The sequence below is a fragment of the Nannospalax galili genome, unplaced genomic scaffold, assembly GCF_000622305.1.
Source record: "Nannospalax galili isolate Female #2095 unplaced genomic scaffold, S.galili_v1.0 scaffold741, whole genome shotgun sequence".
In the NCBI taxonomy this organism is placed as follows: Eukaryota; Metazoa; Chordata; class Mammalia; order Rodentia; family Spalacidae; genus Nannospalax; species Nannospalax galili.
The window spans coordinates 1,585,113-1,605,518 of record NW_008346093.1 but is presented as its reverse complement, the minus strand read 5'-3'; the positions used below and the strand labels follow the sequence as shown (position 1 = coordinate 1,605,518).

The 20,406-nt window shown below is 49.3% G+C and overlaps 2 protein-coding genes across 3 annotated transcripts in view; one reads left to right on the top strand and one right to left on the bottom strand.

The window, feature by feature from the left end:
• Positions 1–224: 224 nt before the first annotated feature.
• Positions 225–8,257, top strand: Foxp3 (forkhead box P3). Of its 2 annotated transcripts, XM_008842601.2 has the most exons (12): positions 225–250; positions 757–997; positions 1,510–1,614; positions 1,710–1,848; positions 2,211–2,298; positions 2,370–2,474; positions 3,344–3,431; positions 3,588–3,668; positions 6,273–6,423; positions 7,051–7,127; positions 7,553–7,654; positions 7,838–8,257. In XM_008842601.2, exons 2-12 carry the CDS (start codon positions 779–781, stop codon positions 7,985–7,987), a joined length of 1,305 nt encoding a protein of 434 aa, XP_008840823.1. In that variant the 5' UTR covers positions 225–250; positions 757–778; the 3' UTR covers positions 7,988–8,257. The 2 variants fall into 2 exon arrangements, with proteins under 2 accessions (XP_008840823.1, XP_029423900.1); XM_029568040.1 differs by lacking the exons at positions 225–250; positions 1,510–1,614 and having other exon boundaries at positions 779–997.
• A 530-nt stretch (positions 8,258–8,787) lies between these two features.
• Positions 8,788–20,406, bottom strand: part of Ccdc22 (coiled-coil domain containing 22) — an 11,977-nt gene continuing 358 nt past the window's right edge. The window contains exons 2-17 of the mRNA XM_008842600.3: positions 19,331–19,508; positions 16,292–16,424; positions 15,121–15,227; positions 14,942–15,008; positions 14,667–14,845; positions 12,254–12,448; positions 11,670–11,732; positions 11,460–11,579; positions 10,904–11,023; positions 10,700–10,816; positions 10,497–10,598; positions 10,307–10,414; positions 9,958–10,053; positions 9,694–9,753; positions 9,540–9,614; positions 8,788–9,165 (exon numbers count right to left, since the gene is read on the bottom strand). Coding sequence (XP_008840822.1) covers positions 9,052–9,165; positions 9,540–9,614; positions 9,694–9,753; positions 9,958–10,053; positions 10,307–10,414; positions 10,497–10,598; positions 10,700–10,816; positions 10,904–11,023; positions 11,460–11,579; positions 11,670–11,732; positions 12,254–12,448; positions 14,667–14,845; positions 14,942–15,008; positions 15,121–15,227; positions 16,292–16,424; positions 19,331–19,508 — 1,834 coding nt within the window. The 3' untranslated portion in view covers positions 8,788–9,051. The remainder of the gene's footprint in view (positions 9,166–9,539; positions 9,615–9,693; positions 9,754–9,957; positions 10,054–10,306; positions 10,415–10,496; positions 10,599–10,699; positions 10,817–10,903; positions 11,024–11,459; positions 11,580–11,669; positions 11,733–12,253; positions 12,449–14,666; positions 14,846–14,941; positions 15,009–15,120; positions 15,228–16,291; positions 16,425–19,330; positions 19,509–20,406) is intronic.

Sequence of the window (20,406 nt, the reverse complement as noted above, 5' to 3'; positions counted from 1 at the left end):
TGTCTCCCCATGCATCTAATGCTTGCCTCTGCATCCATCCAGACCTATCACCCCAAACTCTGCTCTCCCACCCCCATCTCTTGTAATGTCTGCTTTATCATAGCCACAGGCTAAAACCCAGCCATAAGATATCATCTTGACCCTTTCTCTCATCCCCTACATCAAAGCTTACAGCAAATTTCCCTGACTTTTTCTTCAAAATAAACTCAGAATCCATCCACTTCTCACCAGCTCCTCTGCTATCATCCAGGTTGGTAGCAGCAGCATCACTCACCTAAACTACTGCAGTAGACTTCTCACGAGTACTACTAGTTTCCTGGACTCTTCCCTCTCACAGCAGCCAGCTGAATCTTTTGAGTCCATGCCCAAGTCACTGGACTAAAATAACAACTCCAGGAGACAATCTGAGATCAGCTTCAGCAGAATCAGCAAAGGCTATGTGGCCTGTGCAGGATACAGGGGGTACTGGAGGGCTAAGGCCCCCACAAACCAATCATCCATCACCCTAGTGCAGAACACATCCACAACAGGGCTATGTATACAGGCAAGCCAGGTGCTAGACCTGTGCATGTGGGGGAATATATACATATGCCTGTGTTCCTGATATTGGGGTGGGGTGTATGTTATGGGGCCCTTTGGAACATGCCCCTGCCAACACCTGCTCTGACCAGAGGGACATGTGCATGGTTCAAATGGTTGAGTATGTCACACCACCCCTGGCACACATGTGACTCCATCCCACTGTTGTTCCTGCAGCCAACCTTCTGACAAGGAACCAATGCCCAACCCCAGACCAGCCAAGCCAATGGCCCCTTCTGTGGCCCTTGGCCTATCCCCAGGAGTCTCACCAAGTTGGAAGGCTGCACCCAAGACCTCAGACCTCCTGGGGGCCAGGGGTCCTGGGGGAAGTTTCCAGGGCCGGGACCCCCGGGACCTCCGAGGTGGGGCCCACACCTCTTCCTCCTCCTTAAACCCCCTGCCACCATCGCAGCTGCAGGTGAGGCCCAGCACTCAGAATGGAGCAGGCAGGGTGGGGTACCTGGGCCTATAGGTGCCGACCTTTACTGTGGCATACAGCGGGAGGGGGGCTGGCTGGGGCACAGGAAGTGGTTTCTGGGTCCCAGGCAAGTCTGTGACTTATGCAGATGTTGCAAGACCAAGAAAGTCCCCACTTTCCAAGCCTCAGAGATTTGAGGCTCTCCCCACCCTCCCGATCCTTGTCCAAGAGAGAAGACCTTATCATGGTCCCATGGGCATAGCAATGTGTCCTATCCCCATGTGATAAGAGATGGCTAGGACCCAAGAAGGTGATAGAGTTGGGGCCATCTCTACTTCTGTTAACCGAATGATCCTGATGAACTTAGTCTCCATGAGCCTCAGTTTCCACAGGTATGAACTGGATATACTCATAGTTCCTACCATGAGGGGCAGTAGTGAGGACCTTATAGATTAGACACAAAACTGAGAGGATAAGGGTAACATCTCACAGTACCTTTCTTCTCCCTCCAGCTGCCTACAGTGCCCCTAGTCATGGTAGCACCCTCTGGGGCACGACTGGGCCCCTCACCCCACTTGCAGGCACTTCTCCAGGATAGATCACACTTCATGCATCAGGTATGAAATCTGAACAGGCTGAGAGGAAGGAACAAACAGGATAACTGGGGGTGGGGGCAAGCCAGTCTGAGCCATGACCCATATGTGTCTCTCAGCTTTCCACGGTAGATGCCCATGCTGAAACTCCTGTGCTACAGGTGCGCCCACTGGACAGCCCAGCCATGATCGGCCTCCCACCACCTTCTGCTGCCACTGGGGTCTTCTCCCTCAAGGCTCAGCCTGGCCTGCCACCTGGTAATAACTTAGCCTTCTCCCCATGGCTTCATAGAACCCCAAAGTCCTCGGATCTTTGAACATGTACAGTGTAAACTGTTCTGAATTTTAGTCCTCTGGAAGTCTCAGAGTCATGGAAACACTGACCTCCAAAAAAAGTCAGGCTTAGAAACTTGAAGACACAAAATGTCAAAATCAGAACCACAGATGTCTGCAATTAGTCAAAATGTCAACACTTGCCAATGGCCATCTTTGGGCTGTTCTGCCAGAAGCCCTGGGTTGTGGGGACAGCAGTCTTCAAGGCTCATGGAGAGCAGAGGCCCTCTGGGCCAAGTTGCAGGGTGTGGTCTACAGCTCCATAAATGCCCTGTCCCCAACCACAGGGATCAATGTGGCCAGTCTGGAATGGGTATCCAGGGAGCCAACTCTGCTCTGCACCTTCCCAAGCCCAGGGGCACCCAGGAAGGACAGGTGAGTGGACAGCACTGGGAAGAAGCCCTTCTCTCTGCCTACCCCTCCACTGACATCCGGTGTCCCCTTAGCACCCTTTTGGCTGCACCGCAGGGACCCTACCCACTGCTGGCAAATGGAGTCTGCAAGTGGCCTGGATGTGAGAAGGTATTCAAAGAGCCAGAAGAGTTTCTCAAGTGAGTAGCCTGGCTCTACCCAAGGGTGTATGGCAGAGGTCTGGGGTGCAGATCTCAACTCAGAATCCTTCTGATGGGTGATAAGATGAAAAGTGGTAAAAACTGAGGCTGTGAATCTAAATCCTATCTTCACCCCTCCCTGACTCTGTGATCTTGGACAAGTTACTGAGTTTCTCTAGATCCCAGTTCCCTCATATGTATGATGAGACATAACAAAGACAGACACTGATATTTACCTCCACTTTAGAACCAAGGGACCTGCGACAAAACAGAGTGTCTTGATCAAGCTCACTCAGTTCCTGAGTGACAGAGCTAGGATATGAACTCAAGCAACCAGACTCCAGAACCCACACTAAGTACTTTGCCTCATGCAGCATACCACATTATTGATTTCCAAATTCTCCATTCCTCTAGATGGTTGTAGCTGTCTCCCTCTGCCTCTCTCTCTCTCTCTCTCTCTCTCTCTCTTTCTCTCTCACACACACACACACACACACACACACACATACACACACCCTTCTGTACTTCTCTACCCATTTATTGGCAGCAATGCATGCCTTACCCTCTTCATGGCCAGGCCTTTGCACAGGCTATGCCCTTCACCTGAAATTCTTCTCACTCACCATTTTCGTAACATCCTCACCAACACCCTGGCCAGGCTCAAAGGAATGAGTTCAGGCCTGGCAGCCAGTAGATGCTGAAAGTATGTGTTGAAGGAAGGCCAGGTGGGAGAGACAGGAGACAGGAGAGAAGCAGCTAAGGCTCTAAGAAAAGATCTCCCAAAAGGTCAGGGCTGTCCCCAACTGGAACGCTAATCTGGGAGGCCAGATCCATCATGGTCAGCTGTATGGAACTTGCCCCCTACCCAGGCACTGCCAGGCAGATCACCTCCCAGATGAGAAAGGCAGGGCACAGTGCCTCCTCCAGAAAGAGCTGGTGCAGTCGCTGGAGCAACAGGTAATTCCTGCAGGGTGTGGCTGGGGGTTGGAGGATGGAAGACTTGAGCCTAAAGGGAAGAAGAGGGAGGACCCTCCAAGGGAATGCCCTAGCCCAGTCAAAAATGTGGCAAAGAAAGGTCAGGTGGAAGCCTCACTTTTGTGTCCACTCCTACAGTTGGAGATGGAAAAGGAGAAGCTAGGTGCTATGCAGGCCCACCTGGCCGGGAAGATGGCATTGATGAAGGCTCCAGCTAAGGTGAGCACCAGGAAGTCCAGAGACAGCAGACTTTGACTGTTGGGGGCAAGGGAGGGGCCCTAAAGGAGGCAGTGACCTCTCCTCACATGTAGACCCTGGTCTGTACAGGCCATTCCCATTTCCTTAATTAATGCCAGAACTGGGGACCTCCCCCTCCACTTACAAAATTTCTGACCTTTGACTCTGATTCTGCATTTCAAAGCAATAGTAAATAGCCACATACAAAAGACAGAGTGTAGTCCCCACTACACAAGCTGCAAAACTCACAGGGCTATTGCAAAAAGAAAATGGAGAGCCCTATATTCAAAATAGTAACCGCAGCACATTAAACAGTATGGAGGTCCTGTGTGACCACACAAGTCACGCACCCATGAAGCTCATCTTGAGTCTCAGGCACTGATTCTGACTACTTTGCTGGTGTTAACTTATTTGAGTGCCAAACAACTGTGAGGTACCTACCACTATCATCCCAAGGACAACTGAGACCAGAAGGCTTAGATAGATGGCTCTGTCAAATTCACAACTAGGTCCTAGGGGAGCCCAATTCAGCATGACCCCAGCATCTGTGCCCCTATAGAGATGCTCACTCTTGTACTCTTGACCAATATGCCTCCTGCTTTGTGGGGTTCCACAGCAGCCTATAATTGACAAGAAGGTGCCCCTGTTCTCAAAAGCACTGACTTTACTGGGCACAGTAGTATATGTTTGTAGTTTTAGATACTTGAGGCTCAGGCAGGAAGGATCATTTGAGCCCTGGAGCTCAAAACTGCCTGTGCAAAGCAGAGAGATCTTGTCTCTTTAATTCCAGCAGAGGCAGGCAGATCTCTGTGAGTTCAAGGCCTACTTGGTCTAGTGTACATATTAAGTTCCAGGCTTTCTGGGGATATATAGCAATACCCTGCCTCAAAAGACAAAAAAAAATTTAATGTAAATAAATGGGGCTGAGGAGATGACTCAGTGGGTAAACATCAGACACAGTTATAATCACAGTGCTCCCACAAGGGAGATGAGAGGTGGAGACAGAATTCCCCAAAGCTCACAGGCCAGGCATAAGCAGCAGTAAGCAATAGAAGACCCTGTCTCAAATAGGGTGGAAGGCAAGAACTAGCACGCAAGGTTGTCCTCTGATTTCTACACATGTACCAGCACTCACATAAACAAACATGCACACATACATATGCACACATCATAGACATACACAAATGATGATGATAGACAGATAGATAGAAATGTAAATACTGTACTATCTTAAAAAATACAATGGAATGGAAGCTGGGCATAGTGGCTCACACCTGCAATCTCAGCACTCCAGAAGTGGAGGCAGAAGATCAGGAGTTCAATGTCATCCTATGCTACTGAATAAGTTCAAGGCCAACCTGGATTACATAAGTCCCTGTCTCAAAAAGACCCAAAAATTTAAAATGAAAACAAACTGGAAACATGGTGTGATGGCTTACTGCAGTAATCCCAGCACTTGGGAGGCAAATACAGAAGACTGCCCAAAGCTTGACGCCAGCCTGTGCTACACAGTGAATTCCAGACCAACCGGTGCTAGAGTGAGACCCTGTCTAAATACATACATATATACATACATACATACATACATACATATGCATACATACATACATACATGCATGCATGCATGAGCAAACAAACTGTAAAATGGAGGGGCTGGAGAGATGGTTAAGAGCACTTCTGACCTCTGCAGGAACTACATGACACATGTACACTTACATACATGCAGGCAAAATACTCATACACATTAAAATAAATAAATAAAATTTAAAATAAATAAAATGGAAACCGGATGTGATGGCACACATATAATTCCAGAATTCCACAGGTGAAGCTAAGAGGATGGAGAGTACAAGGCCAGCCTGAGACACATAGTGAGATTTTGTCTCAGAAAAGAATAAATAAAACAAAATGAACTGACATGAACATCAGAGATTTTTGAAAGGTGGTAGGGAGTTGGAAGGTGAGAGTGGTCAGTATGCATTGCATACATGTGAAATTGTTTTAAAGCAAACTGAATTAATAATAAAAATACAAAAAAAATTTTTTGGTTTTTTGAGACAGGGTCTCGCTATAGCCCCAGCTGACCTAAAACTCGCTATATAGACCACGCTGGCCTTGATCTCATAGAGATCTGCCTACCTCTCCCTCCAAAGTGCCCCAGCACTTAAAGGCATGTGCCACCACTATTTCATTGTCTTTAAAAAATATATATTTGGGGGCTGGGTGAGGGAGCACAGCCTTTAATCCCAGCACTAGGGAGGGAGAGGCAGGTGGATTATTGTGAGTTCAAGGCCAACCTGGTCTACATAGTAAGTTCCAGGCCAGTTGGGGCTACAGGAAGACGCTGTCTCAAAAAAGACCAAAAAAGAAAATAGAATGAGCCGGGCGTGGTGGGGCACGCCTGTAGTCCCAGCACTTGGGAGGCAGAGGCAGGCGGATCTCTGTGAGTTCAAGGCCAGCCTGGTCTACATAGTAAGTTCCAGGACAGCTGGAGCTACAGGGAGACCCTGCTTCAAAAAAACAAAAAACAAAAAAAAAAGAAAATAGAATAAAATAAAAATCATAAACCCTGCCCAAATCCTCCAGGCCTCATTGGACAAAGGCTCCTGCTGCATCGTAGCCACTGGAACCCAGAGCAGTGTCCTCCCAGCCTGGCCTGCTCCCCAGGAGGCTTCAGATAGCCTCTTTGCAGTACGGAGGCACCTGTGGGGCAGCAATGGAAACAGCACCTTTCCAGGTAAGTATAGTCTGCACCCCACCTGATGACCCCAAGCTCCTGATACCAACTGGGGCCAGAGGATACAAAAGCGCTCCCTGTTCCCCTTCCCCACCACCAGCAGCAACAACAGCAGCTGGGAGGGGACTACACCTGCTTCCATTGGCTTCCCCTCAAGATTTCCATGGCCTAGAAATCCTCAATCATTGTTGCAAATGTGGATGGAGCCCCAGCCCGGTGTTTGAGGTGTTGGAGCCATGTTTCACCCACATGGCTTCAGCTAGTTCATTTGGCCATCAGGAGGGAGAAACCTAGCTTACTGAACCCTCCCTTCCTCCCCACCCCCAGGGAAATCAGGTGGATTTGCCCTAGCTCACCAATCTCCTCCCATCTGCCAGGTCTAATCTATCAGTGTCATACTGGCTGTGCCATTTTAACTACTCGTATACAAGTTATTTTGCTTCTTTTTTTAATCTGGGGGAGAGCTATTTTGGCACAAGTGATATAAAGAAGAGACAACCTAGAGCAGGTACTCAGCAACCAGTACCTATGTGTGACTGTAGACTCCTTCCATCCTTGGTGCTAATGATGGGATTTCAGGCCTTGGACTCAATGGACACAAGCCTGATTCATCCCAACTCTCTGCAGAGTTCTTCCACAACATGGACTATTTCAAGTTTCATAACATGCGGCCCCCTTTCACCTATGCCACCCTCATCCGCTGGGTAAGCAGGGCAGCCTAGACCCAGAGAGGGAAGAAGAGCCTGGGGGCTAGGGGGAGGTGCCTCCTACACTTCTGCCTCCCTGTGAGCACAAAAGTAGACTCCTGCATTAACAAACGCCAGTGTCAGGGAGCCCCAAACCAGCCTCAGATGTGATCGCTCTTGCTGGCTTCACCCCAGACCTGTTCCTGAACCCCAAACTACAAGCCAGGCCAAAGCAGGCCGAATTGTGACCCTAAAACCATCCTTTCCTTTGTCTACCCGGCTTCTAACCTAATCCTTGACTCCATGCCTCAACCCATATTCTCTGTCCTTCCCCTTTGCCCCCACAATTCTACCCACCAGGTCAAACAGCCCAGAGTAGGCTGCCCCCTCAGGTCTACCTTTGAGGGACCATGTCCCTTACTTCACCCAATTCCAACCTCCAGGCCATCCTGGAAGCTCCAGAGAAGCAGAGGACACTCAATGAAATCTACCATTGGTTCACACGCATGTTTGCCTACTTTAGAAACCACCCTGCCACCTGGAAGGTGAGCACATATGCACAGGGTGGTGACTGGGATGGCCCCAAGTGCCAGAGCAGCATAAGGGTAGCCAACCTGGAGCTGGGCTCCAAGACGTGGGGAAAGGGCAGGTTGGTGCTGGCAGGGTCTGCTGAGCTCATTGGATAACTGCCCACCTCATCCCTACCTGGCTGGCTGGTCCTTCCACAGAATGCCATCCGCCACAACCTAAGCTTGCACAAGTGCTTTGTGCGAGTGGAAAGTGAAAAGGGAGCAGTGTGGACTGTGGATGAGTTTGAGTTTCGAAAGAAGAGGAGCCAGCGCCCCAGCAGGTGCTACAACCCCATATATGGCCCTTGAACTCAAAACCAAGGAAAGGAAGAAAGATGGTCAGGGGCCAAAATGGAGACTGAGGCAGTGGGAACAAGGGGGCAGGTCCTGGACTTGCCTACAGACATCAGGAAATAAGGTGTACACTATCTCGCCTGTGAGGGAGCCTGTGCCCCATCTAGCTGCCATCCTTGATTATATTTCTGCCCCAAGGCTGCTCAGAGGGGCATCAGTCTCAGCCCAGGCCCTAACCCCAACCCATACCCCAAGATGAGCTCTCCAACCAAACAGAGCCCTCATAACCAGCCATACACACAGGCTGCCTCGGCCATTCTCAGACAGGAAAGTGACAAAAACACATTCATAATGTGTCACCTGGACTCAACCCAAACCCTAAAACACCAAGAGCCCACTTTGATAGGACAGTCAAAGAACTGCCCTCAAAGCCTCACAGTCACACATGAGCACAATCCTATTGGCTTATACCCCAAAGCATTTACCCACAGTCAGCATCTAGGCCCACAGGCACTGTCACACAGAGGTGTACCCAGATCCTTGCACAGCAGCAGCACTGGAACCTTCAGGATCACAGTAAACCACACAAGCATAACTGGTCATACGGTCTCATGCAGCACCCGATAATATGCTCAGTTACAGACAAAGCCTGTCAGAACTCATCCGTTACTCAGACATGCACAAACACACAATCCCCCCAGTGTGTCTTCCAAGTCCCATGAATACACACTGACCCTCAAAAATGTACCCCATGTCTCAGTTGCCACTGACCCCAGTCCCCTGCCCCCAGCCCTAATCCATGCCTCAGTCTGAACTACTGAAGAACTTCTCTTTTATTTGGGGCCCAAGGCCCCTTGCCCCAGGGCCCATCCAATAAACTGCAGTTAAGCTCCCACATGCTGGACATTCAGTCACTCTGATCAAAAATGGGGCCTGGGTGCAAGGCCCCAGCAGGAGGAAGTGGATGGCAAATGGAGGGAAGAGCTAAAGCTAGTTCTTGGGCACTAACCCCAACTAGTGCCCAACTAACCAACACCCCAAATCCCGGCCTGTGTCTAGGAGACTTCTATCGGGGCTCCTCAGGCCTCCCGGAGACGGCCCAAGAGACCAGCATTCTCCTGGCGAAGGGCTCGGTAGTCCTCACAGATCTTCTCCAAGTTGCTGAGGGTCTTCTTACCCATCTCGGTCTCGATCTAAAGTAAAAGGATACACACACTCTGAGCATGCAGGGCTCCATTTCCCAGACCCTGCTAGCCATCCCTCTACTGCACTACTCTGTGCCCCTCCCACTCCTACAACAGTAGCCTGTTCCTTCTCACTGCAAGCTTCTGTATATGTCCTTCCCTTTACTTAAAGCCAAGCCTCTGTCATGGGCTCCTCTGGGAGGCAGGCCTGAGGACCCCCAGGCTGGAAACCAGGGCTCAGAGCCAGCCATTGGCCAGACTCAGGTCCCAGAAAGCATTAAGAGCCTCTAGTTGTAGGCTGTCTGATCTCACAGACTCTCAGTATAAAGCAAGGCACTGTCCCCTGGCCTGCCTTTGGTTCCTTTCCTATCCCCAGGCCTCACCTGCTCCTCAAGGTCTCGAACCTCTCGCATGATAGTGCCTGTGTCCTCAATGGTCTGGATGAGCTGGCTACAGTTCTGGAGATAGCAGAAACACAAGGTTTACACCTGTGCCTGCCCTCCATAGCCAGCCCCCCAGGCACGTAGCTCCTCTCACCTCATGCAGGGCAGCAAGATACTTGTAGGCCTTTCGAACAGCATCATCCTTCTTGGCATCCTGACCAGGCAGAGGGGACCTTCATGATATCAGTAGGCCACTCCCACCTTCCCCACCACTCCAATACCCCAATAGAGCCATTCCACGACCACTCGACCTTCACCCTCCACAGAGCAAAGCCAGGCCCAAACTGCCACATGGGCAGATAGGCAAGAAACAGCCCAGTCCCAACCCGACTCTCCCTCAGGCCAGCCTGCTCCATACCTTGAACACTAGCTCATCGGTCACAGCAAAGGTCCGATCCAGCTTCCCAGAGAGAGAGTTAATTTCCTTCTGAAGCTCCTTCGTGTCAGACAAGATCTGGCAGAAACCAGGGTGGCCATCAGTCCATGTTGGGGGCAGGGTGGATAGCCAGGGATGGTACTCATATACCTGAGCTCACATCCCAGGACCTGTGCCACTGTGTCAGGGTGGCTGGGGTAGACTGTATGTGACTATTCTTTGCTGGAGTGTGCCTAGACAGTTCTGCCTATCAGCGACCATAAAGTCCCTGTGTGGTCACGCTATGCCTGTCTGCCCATGTGACCCACCCTCCAGAGCCACAGTAGTGCACCTTAGTGATCTCTTCCTTCTGCTTCCGGATGTTGCCCACAATCTCTAGAATGCGCTGGGTGTAGGCCAGCCGGGACACATCTCTGGGTAGAGTCTCCAGCTCCGACACCTAGGCAAGGACATGGCAGGAATGCCTCCAAGCCCTGCACTCCACCTACCTTTGCTACCCAAGTCCCCAAAATAGGTCTTACCAACTGCTTATAGACCTCCTCTTTCCTGCGGGCCTCTTCCACAGCTGCTCGAACACTGTGGTGTAGCTCCTGGATTTCTGCTAGCCGTCGTGAAGATTCCAACTGCCAGGAGCCAATAGGCAAAAGGCAGTGAGCAGAGTGCAAAGACGGCCCACTAGGGAGGCAGTGCATCTACACTCACAGCCCACGTCCCTGCCACCTACCTCCCTACAATCCTGGAGTTTTCGAAGGTGGCGATACTCCGCAAGAAGCGGAACCCGGTGTTTTTCCCACTGACCTGCCAGGTGGATAACCCGCTGGGCACTGCTCTCCACAACAAGCTGGCAGGAGTTGGGGGAACATGTCACATGGGCTGGACCCATCCAACCCCACCCTCTCAGCCTGCCCCAGCCCCAGTCCCAGCCCACCTGCAGCTTGGCAAGGTTGGCAGCCCCATCAGGCAGCAGTTCCACCGCCTGACTCTTCAGACGCAGGGCTTGCTCCTGCTCCATTATGCTGAGATCACTTTGTCGACACTCAGATTCCACCTGACACACCCTCAATCAGATTCCCAGTCACACACAACAGCCCACAGCCCCAGCCCAAGTCCTCATAGATTATTCCATGGCCTCAACCCACTACAGACCTCTGACTTTCCAGCTCCATACTAACAGCCAAGAGCCCCAAGAAGCTCCACAAGCCTCTGCCCATACAGACCCATCTTGCTCCACACTGATGCCCACAGATGCTATGCCCCTCTACAGAGCCTATCTGATACCCAAAGTTGCCTCTAACCCCTTATAAGTCCACCAAGCCCCTAATCCAATATCATCTTTGCCTCACAAATTGTCCTGACCTTCAGAGGACCCCAATGTTCCCCATAAATCATTCTGGCATCTGAAGATCTTTACAGAGCATCTCTCATCCCCCTCAAGGCCCTTCTTCTGACCAGATCCAACACAAGCCCCTCTCTTAGTCCCTTACCTGCACAAGGTTGATTCCCAGGGTCTTCATGTCGGCTTCAACCTCTTCAATGTTGCGGTTCATACCCGCCAGCTGCTCCTGAAGGGATTCTAGCTCCTGTTCTTGAGGTGCCCGTGTGTCCTGGGAAGCATAGGTCCAGCAGACAGGCAATGGCTCAGCCAACTCCCTGTTCCCATCTCTCTCCCTCACCCTACCCCCGACCCCTCTCACCTGTTCAGGCCTATGAGAGGTAGCTGGTACATCTGCCAACTGAGCTGCCTGGGCCTGGGGCTCCTATGTGTATGAATAGAAGCATTCTGGTTATCACAGAAGGCCCTATCATAGCCCTGCCTCAAAACCCCAGAGCACCCAAAGCACTTGTACCCATGTCTGCTCAACTGCTGTCGGATGTCAGACTGTGACTAGAAGAGAGGAAAGCACCATCTGCAACCACAGATTAAAGCACCTGGCTGCAAGGAAACTGCCATGACCCTAACCCTAACCAAAATGCCCATGAGAAGAGTAGGGGTGCCTCTGGGTGAGTGTCCAAGGAAAAAGATATGCCCGAAGGAAAGCACCTAAGAAAAGGTGTGCTTTGTGCCAGGAGCACTACATATCCTTACATGGGTCCCACCTATTTGCCCTTTCTCTACTCAAGTCCTAAGAACATAGGGGAGCCCCGTGGGCATACTCCCTCGGTTGGAAAAGGCCTACTTAGCACTAGGAACTTGTATAACAGTGGTGTTTATACATAAAACAACTCTCAAACTGGCTATCCCATCTAGAAAACTCCCCATCCACTCCAGCCCACCCACCAGATAAAAGGTAAACTTCTCTGAATGTGTGAAGCGGGAGCCCTTGAGGGTGCCAGTCCTGGCCCCAGCACCCCAGGCCTGCAGCAGCTCTCCCAGGTCTCGGAATTTTGGAAGGACTCCAGGTGGGCCCCAGCTTTGGCGTAGATGCTCAGCCAGCTGCTTATGCAACCGCTGCCGTGGAGCCTGGGGATCGTCCTAGAAAGAACATACAAGGGAACCGGAGGGTGTGGGGGCCTGCTGGTCTCCAAGGCCTTGCCTCTTCGAGAGGCCACCTAACAAGTCACATCCACTTGACAGCCTTCCTACCAAGGCAGGTCACTGCCCCAGTCACCTAGGAGCTCCCCAAGGACAGAAAGGTACCTCTCTCCACAGTTACACTTCTCCACCCACTCAGTCCTCACCCTGGAGAAGAATGTGAGAAGAGAGAGCCATGAACCTGGAGCTTTTAAATTAGAAACACAGAAAGGATGTGTAGGACAGAGCAGACACAGAATGAAAGGTGCCAGACAAGAAGAAGACAAGTTGGGGAGAGAGAAAGAGAAGAAAAGGAGAGGTAAGAACAGAGACCATTTCAAGACAAACATGGAAAATGGGATTATGAACGCAGTGCTAGACAGTGCTAAGAAATCATTATTAATTTCATTAAGTATGAAAAAGGCACAGGAGTTTCATAAAATAAAGTTCTTTTGAGTAAGGACATGTATTAAGTAGTTAGAGTTGAAATTATATTACAGTTTGGGTTTGCTAAAGTTTGATCCTAAACATGGAATCCAGCATCTTATACATGCTAGGCAAGCACTCTACCATACAGCTACATCTCAAGCTCTGGGATTTGCTGTAAAATTCAGGGAGAAAAGTTGAAGGAAAATAAAAGAAAGAATAACAAGACAAGGGCTGGAAAGATGAATCAAGAGTTAAGAGCCCTACTGTTCTTACAGAGGACCCAGGTTCAGCTAATAACCATCAGGCAGCTAACAATCGTCTGTAACTTCAGTTCCAGGGGATCCAACACCCTCTTCTGGCCTCCAAGGACATTGTATGACATGGGTGCACTTACATGCATGCAGCAATACACTCATACACATAAAACAAAAATAATAAATAAAATAAAAAAGAAAATTCCTATAAGTTTTAAAGAGAGAGATTGTATCTGGGTATAGTGGTGTATGCCTATAATCCCAGCACTCATCATGAGGCAGAGGCAGAAGGATTGTAATTTTTTAATATTTTATTATTTTTATTTATGTGTATGAGTGTATTGCCTGCATGTAAGTGTACCATATGTGTGCAATGCCTGCAGAGGCCAGAAGAGAGTGTCAGATCTCCTGAAATTGAAGTTACAGATGGTTGTTAGCTGCCATGTGGGTGCTGGGAATTGAATCCAGGTTCTCTGGAAGAACAGTAAGTGTTCTTAAACACTGAGCCATCTCTCCAGCCCTGGATTACAATTTTTTTTTTGGTGTTTTGAGACAAGACCTGGAACTCACTGTGTAGATCATCCCAGGCTGGTCTTAAGCTCAGTTATCCTTCTGCGTCCCAAGTGCTGGGACTAAAAGCATGCAATACCACACCTGACTAGATTGCAATTTTGACACCAGCCTGGGCTACATAGTGAGACCCGACAGGGCGGGGGGGGGGGTTGCTGAAAGAGAAAGGGGAGGGAGGGGAGAAGAGAGGGATAACAATTAGCAACCAGGGAGGCAGGAACAGACAGAAAGAAACAGATACAGAGGTGGACAGGGGAAAATGGGAAGAGAAGACAGAGAAGTGGACATGGGGGAAGAAGGGACAGATAAAGTAGTGAACAGAGGGGGAGAGGGCAGAAGGCAAGAGGGGAGGGACACAAATGTGGCCAGAGAGATGTAGTACATAAACAGGGAGGCATAGCTGGGTATGGTAGCACGTGCTTTTAATCTCAGCACTCAGGAGGCAGAAGCAGGTGGATCTCTATGAGATTGAAGCCAGTCTGGTCTACATAGCAAGTTCCAGGCCAGCTGGGGCTACAGGGAGACCCTGTCTCAAAAAGACCAAAAATAGATAGATAGATAATAGTACCAGGAAGAGATAGTGCAGAAACCTATACCAGAATCCATGAGTATCGCTGACAAGTGCAGACACAGAAAAAGTGAAATGGTCAGGGATACACCCTGCCCCCAACAGGGATGAAAGTAGTTAATCCCAACTGTTTCAGGCAAAACTTGTGCAAGATCTCTACCCCATTACCCCATTTTTCAGAACAGGAAATCACATATGAGGTATGTGGACTTGCTCCAGATTAGGTCTTTCTGATCCATTCTTTCAGTTATAGAAGGACAGAGTCAGGGAAGGTGAGGAGCAGAGAGCCAGGAGACAAAACTGGAGAAAACAAAACTAGAACAGGAGCCTTAGGAGCAGAGCTGAGCATTGGTGGTACCTGGAGTGGGAGGCGGGGTGTCCGGTGTGTCCAATCCTCATCCCCTGGGCGGTCCCGGCTCACGTGTTGGCAGAGCTGGATGGCATGATGTTCAAGGAGAGAGGCTGCCCTCCCAACGAGCCATGGCACTTGTGTAGGGGCTGGTAGCAGCAAGGAACTCGCCTGGAACTCACGTTGCTCTGAAGATAGAAACAGAGTTAGCGAGCTGCCCTACACACCAATGCTCATACCCACCTCACCCCTTGTCACTTGCCTCCAAACAGCTAGAGCCTCACCTCCTCTGGAACTCAGTTCAGGCAAGACCAGCCTGCTGGAATGGAATGGTTGCTGGAGGGCTGAGCCCTGTGGGGAGAGCTGCGTCAGAACCTCCACAAGGAGACACCAGTGCAACCAGATACAGACAAGGATGGGGAGGACAACACACGTGCACATGGACAAGAAGTGGGGATTCCACCTGGAGGCGCTGCAGCTTGGGAGTGCGAAGGAGAGGTGGGACCCAGGGCAGGGCCAACTGATCCCGGATTTGGTTCCCAATGGCTCGAAGGAGAATAGCTGAGTCACCTATAGGGATAGGAAAGGGGTGACATGATACAAATCTGAAAGCACATCCTCTGGGAAGCCAGTCATGGCATGTGCCCTCCGCCTTACCTAGAGATCCAGATAGAGTCAACTAGCATTCTCAATCACTCAACACTTAATGAGCACAAACTAGGTAGGTGCCAGTTACCAGATTAGACACCAGGGCACCTCAGGAAAAAAAGTGATAGTTTCCATCTTCATGGATCCAGCAAGCTAATAAAGGAGAGACTTCATGAATAGGACCATTAGGCCATCTAAACTGAGCAGAAGAAAGGATTGTCAAAGTGGGACTGGAATGTTCCAAAAGGCAGTCAGAAGGCTTCCTGAGGTAACATGAGAGAGGAAGCCACAGAGAGTTGAGGGTGTGTCCAACCTGTGGCACTGTGACTCTACAGAGTGTCATCTACAAAGTTCATGCATAAGAACAGTACCATGGAGCTGGGTGTGGTGGCGCACGCCTGTAGTCCCAGCACTTGGGAGGCAGAGGCAGGCAGATCTCTGTGAGTTCAAGACCAACCTGGTCTACATAGTGAGTTCCAGGCTACAGGGAGACCCTGTCTCAAAAAAAAAAAAAAAGAACAGCGCCACTGAGTCACACATACCAAACAAAACACCAAAAAAAAAATCTCATAACATTTTAAGAAAGTTTACAATTTTGTGTTGGACAGCATTTATAACTATCCTTGGCAGCATGTGCTCTGTAGGTTGGATTTGCCCAGAGAAGAGTTGGCTAAGGAGATCTGAAGGAAGAATAATCTAGGGACACAAAAGCCCTAAGGCTAGAGTGTGCCTGGCACATTTGGGGACCACAAAAAATGCCCAGCTGGTGAGAGTGGAGTGAGGGTAGCAGTACAGGAGGCGAGCTAGGGGACCCAGTTCCTAGCTTTGTGCTACTTGCCTTGCATCCATCTCCTCTTTGACACCCAATCCTCCCATGCAATTCTCCAAAGACACTCCCTGACCCTGTCAACCTTTCTGCCACCTCTTTCAGCCCTTATCGCTCGATAAATGTACTCCATTCCCCTAGTCCTGCCCCTGCTCTGTACCTGCAGGCTGGTCTGCATCCTCAGTGGCATCGGTGGGAAGCCGCTCAGCCAAGAAGAGAAGCAGGTCTCGGAGGTCAGGCTCACTGGGGTAGAGGAAATTCTGATAGCCAAGCTCCATGGGATAGCCCAGGTCCTGAGGGTTGGGATGTACAATCGGATGATGATACTGATGGTCAGAAGGCAGCCAAGTTCCTCCTGCCGTGGGGGCCCTGGACCTACCATACCTGCTCCCACTCTTTCACAGCCACCACTCTCCCAACCTTCCCCTGTCTCCCTAAGGCCTCCAGGCTCCCAGGGCAGCCACAGTGAAATTATAGTCAATAAGACAGTGGCTGAGCATGGCGATATATGCCTTTAATCACAGTACTCAGGGCAGAGAAGGTGGATCTCTGTAAGTTTGAGGCTAGCCTGGTCTACATAGCAAATTCTAGGCCAGTCAGTGCTACACAGTGAGACCTTATCTCAAAAAAAAAAAAAAAAAGAAAAGAAAACAAGAGATTAAAGCACGAGAACTATGACTCAAAATCCAGAGGCAGGACTGGAGAGATGGCTCAGCGTTTGTGAGCACTGGCTGCTCTTGCAGAGGACCCTGGTTCAGTTCCCAGCACCTACATGGTGGCTAAGAACTGTCCATAACTCCAGTTCCAAGGCATCTGGTCCCCTCTTCTGGCCTCTGTGGGCATTGCACACATGGGTTCACCTACGTACATGCAGGCAAAACATTCATACACATAAAAATAATTTTTTTTAATCCAGAGGCTATAAAAGACAGAAGTAATTTTAAGGAAATATAATTAGAAAAGTCAAAAAGAACAATAACAAGCTGGACATGGTGGTGCATACCTTTAATCCCAGCACTCAGGAGGCAGAGACAGGTAGATCTCTGTTCAGTCAAGGCCAGCCTGGTCTACATAGTGAGTTCCAGTTCTCAAAAGACCAAACGCATCACCATCATCATCATCATCATAATCATCAACAAAAAAAAGGCAAAAAAGACCAGTGACACAACAGCTCAGAAAGAAAGGACTCCCAAGAGTTCTGAATAGGACCAGAAAATAGGTCTGGGGAAAAGGAAGGCCTCACTCTGCCACAGTTGCTGTTGGTTCAGAGCTACATACACCCTGAAAGCAAACCTCCTGGATTCAATCCAAGCTCTGCCTCTTACCAACTGTTAACCTCAGGCCAGTTACTTAACTAATTTGTGCTGCACTTTTGTCATATGGAAAAAAAAAGGATACAAAAGCACCCACCCCAGAAAGTTGTCTTGGAAATTAAATGTTAGCCATGGTGCCTGGCACACAGTGTAGACTCAAATACATCATTATTATATTTATACATGTGTTCTATCACAGTGCAAGCTGTACTGGAAGATCACAGCCAAAATAAGTATGAAAATCAGCGGCTTTTATGCTATTTTATTTGGGTTTTTATCTGACATCTATGATCAAAGAGTTGTGATTGATATGGAAACTCATTCTAGAAGTGGGCTGTGTGCAGTGATTGATGCCAAAATACAGAAGTGGCTTGGGTACAGAATGGATGGCAGGAGCAGGGCACATGCAGGGGAAGACACCAAAACACAAAAGACAATGAATGCCTGCTGCTAGCAAACCACGGCTGCAGAGCCTGACACCAACAGGCCCAGACAGAAGAACGTGAGGACTCCTGACAGCTAGGTGAAACTGAGAGTTATGGGCTAGGTAGAGCTAACAGAGGTATTGCTCATACAGAACTTCAAACACTGGTCCAAGGTCAACAGCTGTGACCACCTGTCTACGTGGAAGTTCGCACTGGAGTTACTTTACTGTCCTTCTGCCACCATAGACTTACTGGGTGTTCTGGAAGTGTCTACATTCACTCCACAGTCACAGACTCCTGGAATGTAGGCAGCCCAATTATGCCTATCAACTATTCATATAGCAACTCGTTTCTGTTATTTATCATGATGGAGACTGAACCCAGGACCTCATGCACACAAAGCACATACTCCAAAACTGAGCTACACCCTGGCCCCTTAACTCATTTTTTTAAATATTTTATTTATTATTTTCATTTTATATGTATGAGTGTATTGCCTGCATGTATATGAGTGCACCTGTGTCGTGCAATGCCGTGGAGGTCAGAAGAGGGCTTCAGACTCCCCTGGAACTGGAGTTAAGGATGGTTTGTAGCCTCCATGTGGGTGCTGGGAATTGAACCCGGGTCCTCTGCAAGAGCAGTCAGTGCTCTTAACCACTGAGCCAACTCTCCAGTCCCCCTTAACTCATTTTTTATTCTCACTGAATTCTCACTGCAACACAGTAGACACAATTCTCACACCCATTCTACACAGGCAGAAAGTGAGAACTAAAGAGGATAAGCAGTGGCCCAAAGTCACAAAGCCAGTGAGTCACAAAAAATAGCAGAACTCTCAGCTCTTGACTACAGCTAACAACCCAGCCCTGAAATAGGGAGGGGTGAGCCCTTCACTGAAGAGGCACTTTATTTGATCTATCATAGCAACATTTTTGGAACTATGAGAGGCAGAAAACATGTGGCTGCAATGTTTTGCTTAGCATATCTTCCTTTGGTTAACCACCCCTCCCCTATTTCCATGGGATTCTGAAAGAGCAGCCAATCATAGCATCCTATAGATGGGCATGTGATCTGGGCAGGGCTAATCAGAGCATGCAGTGCTTAGTTTAGGAGCATGTAACCCAATCAAGGCCTTTCCTCTGACATAATAATAGGTAAATGGCTACTATGTGGCAAAGAGGAGATCTTTATAATGTGGGAGCTAAAGGCAGCCCACGTGTAAACTGGATCAGCTCATTTAATCCTTACAGCCTTCCTGTTTAGCATCTCCATTTCACAATGTGGAAACAGGTCCAGAAGGGTTAGGGTCACACAGCAAGTGGTGGAGCTAGGTAGGGTCTGAACTATTCCCACAGTTTGAATGCAAAGCCACAAAGAAGGACAGAAAGGAAAGGCAGGAGTGTCAAAAGAGCTTGGTGACTGTGAAAAAGGAAGTAAGACAATGAACACTGGGAGGTCACTCACCATGCAGGCCTGAGCCAGGCTCATGGCCAGGCGGAACCGGGCAGACATGGCTGGCGGGAGCAAGGGACTGAGGCCAGAGCCCACTGCAGGGCTGATCACGTGAAGGCATCGGACCACAGCCTCCACAACCAGCTCAGTGGTGAAGGCTTTTAGAGTCTGCACATCAGGAGGGATTGCCCTAAAGAAGAAAGTAGCAGGCTGGATGGGGGAAGTTGTCAGGACACACAGTGCAGTCTTCTAGAGGAGGAAGCTCTAGAACCCAAGTAGGGGTGTAAAAGAGTAAGTCTAAGCTTCAACAGATCCTGGGTGTTAGTGACTATGATTTCCATTCCAAAAACAAACTAGGTAAATCCTCAAGTCCTAAGACCTCATTTGAAGAAGTGACCCAAGTTCAGAAAAACCTGCACTTCAAAGCCTCAAACTTCTGGGGTCCAGAAAGGCAAAGACAGCTCAGGTGGCATGCTCTTCATATTTCTGGGTCCCCAGACACTATGTTCTCTACATGGCAAAGACTCCTAGATCCTGATCTACTAGGATTTGGTGAGAGGCTGGTATTTTCAGGAGTCTCGAACGTCAAGGTCCCTGAACAGCAACAAAGTCAGGCATCCTAGGTTTTGACATCCAGGACTTTTAGGTCCCTTAAACTGGAGAGTCCTTGTGTGTCAATGTGACCAAGTACTGCTATCGCCAAAATTTAAGGTCCTGGTGTTTTTTAAAGTCCTACTGTTTGAGAAACTAAAGTTTGAAATTTCTCAAGTACCCAGTCCCGGGGATTCTGGAGTTCCTAGGTGCCAGGGCCCTGTGTTTTCAGCTTCTTGGTTCTCAGAGTGCAAGTGTTTTTTGGAGTCTTTAGATATCAAGGTACCGGAGTATTAATGTCAAGACCACAAATTTAAGGTCCCAGTTCTTGAGGTGCCAAACTTGTAAGCTTACATCTCAGGGTGCCTAGAGGATTAGAGTTTGGGCTTACCAAACATCAGCGTCAGACAGTTTGGGAGATGTCTGAGTGCAAGGGGGCTTAAGGTCCTGAAAGTTGGAGTTCTACGTGTCAATGACTCGGGTTTTTAAGGTTCCCG